Source organism: Phaethon lepturus, unplaced genomic scaffold, assembly GCF_000687285.1.
Source record: "Phaethon lepturus isolate BGI_N335 unplaced genomic scaffold, ASM68728v1 scaffold14322, whole genome shotgun sequence".
NCBI classification, from domain to species: domain Eukaryota; kingdom Metazoa; phylum Chordata; class Aves; order Phaethontiformes; family Phaethontidae; genus Phaethon; species Phaethon lepturus.
In genome coordinates, this window is record NW_010525665.1 from 45,418 (window position 1) to 52,530 (window position 7,113).

The 7,113-nt window shown below is 37.7% G+C and overlaps 1 protein-coding gene across 1 annotated transcript in view; it reads right to left on the reverse strand.

Moving 5' to 3' along the window:
- Positions 1–5,334, reverse strand: part of LOC104617500 (mitogen-activated protein kinase kinase kinase 15) — a gene marked incomplete at its 3' end in the record, with an annotated part of 47,089 nt that extends 41,755 nt beyond the window's left edge. The window contains exons 1-2 of the mRNA XM_010282835.1: positions 5,203–5,334; positions 3,380–3,403 (exon numbers count right to left, since the gene is read on the reverse strand). Of these exons, the coding sequence (XP_010281137.1) occupies positions 3,380–3,403; positions 5,203–5,325 (147 nt within the window). The remainder of the gene's footprint in view (positions 1–3,379; positions 3,404–5,202) is intronic.
- Between the last annotated feature and the right edge of the window lie 1,779 nt (positions 5,335–7,113).

Genomic DNA, 7,113 nt, shown 5'->3' on the forward strand with positions numbered 1-7,113 from the left:
TTTTATTATGCACCATTCCTTAAAATTCTGTAGAGGAAGAGGAAATTTCCCTGTTGGAAAAAAAAATTTAAAAATCAAGGATAGCAACAAACTGTTGCACCAAAATAGAACAACTTTCCCATGGATTTTGTCCATTACATTGGTTTGGGGGAAGATTATTTTTTTAAGCATTTTTTGCTTTTGAAAATCCTTGAAATTTAATTTCTCCAGTAAACCAATGTTTATCTCACATCTAAAGAAACTCCAAAGCACACACCCATTTTCCACGGGTAAATTTATTCTCCTATACCCTACAGTCCAGTAGCATCCACTGTGCTCTCAAACCTTGATTTTTCCATAATGACACAGGAAACAAACTGTTCTGCAAGACTGCGTATTTGCAATTTATTTTATCAATCATAATTTTGACAGAAACTAGGAAGCGGTGCATACACCCTAAGTAAAATTAGCATAAGGTAGTCCTCAAAGCTCAGAGGGGGTCTGCAGAAGGAAACCTAACCGATGGGACACAGAATTTTGACCTTGAATTTCATGCCAAGGCAATTCTTTCTTGAGAACTGAACTCCCAAAGCCATTAATTCTTTCCTTTTGTATCCAAGTATGCAATAAATTATCAATAGAGAATTTTAATTGCTTGTTTGGGGGAGTCAAGTAGAACTGAATCACATTGCCCAACTTATCTTATCCCTGAAAACTTTGTTCCTGAATGGTGGAGGGAAGTTCTTCTACTCTTAAGTTCTTTTTTCAGACAGTAAGCTATTAAATCTCTCAGATTCACACCACTGCAGTATGATGCTGTACAATTTTCACTGTTAGATCAGCTGTACTCAGGCCAATTCTCAAATGAATTGCTAACCTTTTTTCTATGCATTGTTTTCAGCTGTATGTCCAGTTTCCTCACTCTTGCCTCCTCCTTGATGCTGAATTATAATATTATCCTTACACGGAAAACATCTATTTTCTTCAAGAATTACTTGTAATACACAAAAGAAATCAGCCCAGACGACACAGTAGACATTCATCTTTACTGCATCTTTAACATGGTTCCACATCTGTTCTATGCTATGATTTTTTTTGTACCTTTGTACATGACTTGAGATTTGCAGGATAAATAGCAAAGGTGAGGGCAGGGAAACCTCAGAGAAAGCTCCGAACTATGGCAGCCAACACAGAAAGTTTCACTTGTGCTGCTGGGAAAATGGTGTGCTGTGCCTGGTAGCAATATACATGGTGCAGATGTGTGGACGCAGAGCTTATAAGACACAGAGGACTTCTATTCATAAAACCAGCAATGGTATTCCTGTGGCTACCTCTGGGCTGGAGGAAGGCTTAGTAGATCAAGTTTTTCTCTTTCCAACATGTCTCCAGACCCCAACAAAGAGTGCATTTAAGCTTTTTTCTGCTATTCCACAGCTATGGCAGAGGCATACCCACACTCTTCAATCAGGAAAAGTGAAAGGAAAATACAAAACCCTAGTACAGGGACATTAACTATTGTGTCTAATATTCAGCATTTAAACTGAAATGGTTATGTAACTACGTACTTGACCGGACACAGTAAATACACACCAATCCTGTACCTATTTAACTAGCACAGCAACCCTCATTAGCAATGAACTTCAAGCAAGACATTGCCCATATGGCTGTAAAATATTTAACCAAGCAATGAAGCAGTGACACCATACTGGGGCAGCAGCAAACTACAAGCCTCTTATAACAACTCATTGGATCTGAAAGAAGGGGAAAGCAATTGTCTAGCTGTCCAACTTAGAAAAACATAAAGTTTTAACACAGTATTTGGCTTGCTAATTGGTTTGTTATAATTTCTAATTAAAAAACTGATAAAAGAATGCAATATGGGAGCACATTTGTCTAACAGAGAAGAATATGAGCAACTTCAAATAACACAGAAGGGTCAAGAATCCATACTTGGTAGTTAAAGTCATTTAGTTTTTCCTCATTGTATTTTAATCACAATTGTTTTCTTAATTTAAGCACTTGAAGAAAAGGGGTTAGGTAATCCTTTCTTTTTAAAGGAGGGATCAGGATCCTAGTTTCAGGATCTCACCTCTGCTACTTTTCCTAGCCACGTGGTGTTTACAGGTCTAATACCAGGCCCTGCTGTAGAAACCACGTCACCAGATCCATGTTTTCTCCTCTTTCACATGAAGGTAAATACCTGCCTCTGTGGGAGAAAGAATCTGCCAAAAGAAAAGACTGCAGGCTAATCTGATCGTGCTAGGCTGAACTTGCGACCGTCCTCTTTGCTTTTACTCCATTTCTGGAATTACCACCAAATGGCTCAGTCACAATTCTTCCTCTTGCTTGGAGAGGAAAACACATGCTTGTGACATTTTGATCATACACCAGTGATGGACAGTAACATTCACAAGCAAATATGCCTCATTCTGAGGTCCCCCTTCACAGAAGCACAGACCAGTAAATGCAGTTCACACCCCGCAGGTGAAACTAGTTCAAAGATCGCCAAGACAGACAGGAAAATGACCTGGATTTACTCATGTGCTCAACCTGACCTATCTTTAGCCTACATACAGCGCTGTGACCAAGTATAAACAGCAGCTCAAAATAAACTGCTGTTACAACAGCATTATTTCTTCTAGTTCTCCTTTAAATTATTAACAAACTCTAAGAACATTTTATTATTTTAGTCCTTTCAGAAGAAAATAAAAGTATATGAGAATGGGACAAAACAGAAAGGAATAAACAGCACTAAGATTCTTGCAAATTCAATAGTCCTTGAAATAACAATGTGGAGTGTTTAATACATGATGCGAAGTATGACAAAATATGTAACCGTCTAAGATACCATAGCATATTGCAATAAGCCTAAAAAACCCACTAAACTTTATCTTGGTTCAGGCTTACTTACTTGTTTGGTTTTACTTGCATTAAGGGCAAGAATATTTTTACTTTGGGAAATAAGCTTTTGCATTCCTAAGTAAAAATTTGTGAGGAAGAGGATAGGTATACAGTAACCAAAGCTGTTTGAGATACAAGGCTAAACTGTGTTAAGGCATCACACGCACATACACATTTGCACAAGTGGGTGAAAGTGGTAGAGGCAGAAAGAGACTTTGAATTTCTGAGTTTACATTTTGATCTATCAGCCTACATATATAACTACTGGCACTTTTCTAGAACTTAAAAAGGAACTTCTAAAGAAAAGTAATTTTTTAATCTAGCTTTACTTTAGAAAGGAAGTCAGCAGGTTTTCCCCTAGTTTGAATTGTATATAAGTAAAACAAACTTCCTTCAATCATATAGAGCATGTATAAGCTTGGCAGCTTTGTTATTAGAGTTGCTTCAAATGTAGTATCTTCATTTTGTGTTTTAAAATGAACATGGACTTAATACTTACTGTGTTTTTCTGAGATACCATATCCTGGGGAGAAAAAAAAGAAAGATAATAAAAACATTTATTCATTTTTATTTAGATTTGTTATTTTCCATAAAAATAACTGGTCTGTATATATACACACAAACAAACACAGATGTATTCTTCACAGCGTAATCCCTATTTCTTGCCTCAGCAAATTCAAAGTAAAGAGACAGAACAACATCGAGGAAAGCCTTAGTAGTTCAGGTTAGGAAAAAAATAACAGTTCAAAGAAGAAACCTATTTAAAGAAGTGATCAGAAGATGAAGAAAGTTGTACTTGCCAGTAACTGAAGTTTCTCAAACTGGGCACTCCACATACCCAGTCACACTCCGGGCATTTGTGAGATAAAATCATTCAAAGCTGGAGATTTTTTTTCTCTGAAAGGGTATCCTTAAGGTACTTAGGCCCCTTTCCTACTTGGTTGGGCACAGATCAACACACTCCTACTACATCGTAATTTTTCTCACCTCAAAATCTAGAGAGATCTTAAAACTATGAGGCAGATGATAAACTAATGGGCATGTAAACCAGACCTCAAAGACTTCCAGTTGCTGGTAAGTAACCTCCTCCCCCTTCTAGTGGTGGCTTACATGTCCAGTGAACACTGCTTGGTGAAACTAAAGAGATCTCCGGCTAAACCACACTACAAATGTTAGATATAGACCTGTTTCTAAGCAAGGTAATTGATATGATTTAATTGTATGTGCTCTGACAGCCTAAGATGATTTTGCTTGAGCAACTTCACATCTGACAGCCTGAAATCCACTTGGGCATCCACTGCACAGAAATTATCATGCCCATGCACCTTTTTGCTCAACAACAGACAAAATATCAGGGGCCATGTAAGAGGTTTAGTTCTGCAAATACAACCCTCTTGAAATCTGGATTATATATTTTTTTAGATGCCTGGAACTAGGTTATTTTGGAAAGAACATTGGTGAAACTGAAGAGACAATTCTTAGGAACCATCCTGAAATTGTCCCAAGAAATAAGCTATATAAAGTCAGGCTCCCTGGACTTCACAGATCTTCCCAGTAGAAGTAATAGCAGTCATGAATACTGGCTTTATAACACTTGGGCTAGCCACTCTTATTAGCCACACACAGCAACCTGGATCCAAGTAAAGTAATACATTTCTGAAGGGAAGAGGGAAAAAAACTGACTGAATTAGTCATAAACCTGAGAATAAAGAAACACCAGCAGATGGTCAAAAACACGTATTAAGGTACCAAAACCTAAACAGAATTACTGATTAACTTAAACTTCTTAAGCCCAATAAAATACCTCAGAACAAAAGTGATTAGACTTAAGGCCTATAAAAACGTTTTGTGAGGATGTCTTTGTCTTCAAACAGTAATAAAAAGGAGATTCCTGCAGTCTTAGCTAGTCAGCACCAAGAAGATACAAACCTCATCTGACAGAAGTGCTTCAACAGTCGGAGTAGGTTGCAATACAGCCCTTGTTCAAGTGTCATTATCACACAGGCCGTAACTTTTTTTTTATGTGTACTCTAATTAAAAGAGGGAAAGGAAGGAAAAGATCAGACCTGCACTCTCACTTCCAAGTCTAATCACCTGAAGCAAAATCAGTACCATACTATGGATCTTCTCTTATAAACAAACTTTCATACTATTCTAAATCATTACTATTTTTGCTAGCAGCTGTTTTTCTTAACATGATTTTGTTATGTAGCTATCAGGAAATCACATTGAATGGAAGTTTCAGACAAACACAAATGTCTGCAGAATCAGGTATTTAAAGATATTTCTGAAATGAAGCAGATTTTTAAGTGCGAACCTTACTTTGAGAGACTGAGCAGTATCAGCATCAGTGTCATGGTAGAGTATAACATTATTAGCCATGTCAAAGCTTTCACGGACGCCAAGGTGGTAGAACAGTGATGGTTGCTTGGAAATATCACTCATGTCCACAACTGCAACATCTGAAATGACAGAGGGAGGGGAAAAGTGCAAAAAAAATTAATAATCTTAAACCAAATTTTATTCTTATATAGGATTTAAAATAAATCTTGAAATTACACATACATTTGGACAGACAAAATCAATATATTCCAAATAAGGATCATTTTCTCATGGCATAAGTAAATTTTACTATTCATATAAAGACCCTACTCAGGAAATTACAGTATTACAGTAATTAGGAGGCAGTATTTATGAAATCTGCTTGAGGTCTTGAAATCACTGTGTCAGGAATAACTCTGGTGAAGCAGCAGTTCTGTATTTGCTCTCTGAGCTAGGCCTGACAGCCTGAACACCCAGTAGGATGGAAGGCTGCAAACCTTCAGGTGGAACCTCTAAGAACAATAATGTAGCAGAGAATTAGGGGAAAAATGCAAGAACAAGTTCATCTTAAGGGGATGAGGTTTGGAGAACAGGAAATTCCTAAAAAGTAGAAAAAGAAATTACTGTGGAAGTTGACTCTTAAAAGTTACAGGCAAGATGCTCAAGACGGGGGGTGCAGGAATGAGGGGATTCAACCACAAGTAGCCAGAGCAAGGCTTCCATTGCTCTTGGTTAGTATTCCAGTCAGAAATAGAAGTAAAAAAAATTATGTCAGTGGAAGAGGAGCAGAGAGCTATGGAGAAATATCCCATATTATGCAGAACAGCTGAGGTACAGGCAAAAGATTTGGATTTCACTATTTTGATTCTCATATAAGCCTGAAAGCCAGTACAGAGGGGAGATGTTAACTGGAGAATAGGACACTTAACACTGAGTTTTTTCCCTTGATCCTTATATCCTCTACGCTACCTAAGAAAATTTTGTTTTAAAGATTTTAAAGGTCTATATCTATATGTCTGTCTGTTTTCACTGCTATGGGACAGACAGATGAACTTAAGTTCAAAGTATTCATAAGACTAGAGCCCTGGCATTGAAACCACAGGGGAATCTGAGGTTCAAAACAGATTCCAGAAACTCAGTGCAGCTGGGCAGTATATCCTGTATCTCTGAAGGGGTAACAGATAGTGTCTGTTCCTACGGGGAATGACAGAGAAGGGTGAGTTACTAGTAAACAAGAAATCTAAAAGCAGATCTGATATGTAAGATCCAAACACTGTAGCCAGTTTACCTGGGCTTCATCGAGGTTACAAGAATCAACACCCAGTACTTAGTATGCCAGTTCTTGGAAAAGCCTGCAATGAATATACACTCCTGTACAATTCCATCAGGCTATGCTGACACACCACACCGGGGTCAGCCAGTCCCTCTGGTTACTAACAGACTCCCTGTTAAAGCACAAGGAATGTCTTGAGCCCAAAGATAGTGAACTGCCTTAAGACCAAAAAAACACACCAAAACAAACAAAAAACCAACACAAATACCCAAATACACTCCCCTGCCCCCCCCAAAAAAGCCAAAACTCCAACATAAAATCATGGTAACATAAGAAAATCCCCTTATTCCTGTGGAATCTCAAATCCTGCACCATCTACTGATGGTCTTTCCAGTTCCTGTTTAGCCAGCTCTCTACAGCATGGACAAAATTCTTAGTATACTGCACACTGTGGGGTCACACAAACCAAGTGGGCTTGAAGCAGTAAATCCCAGCTCTATATACAAATCTAGATTACTTCGATATTACATAATCATTTTTTAAAACATAAACGATCTATAAAGCAACAGTTAAGACAAACTAACAAGCAGACCTAGAATGAAATGCCATCTAGGAAAAAAAAAATTCTAAAAAAAGTC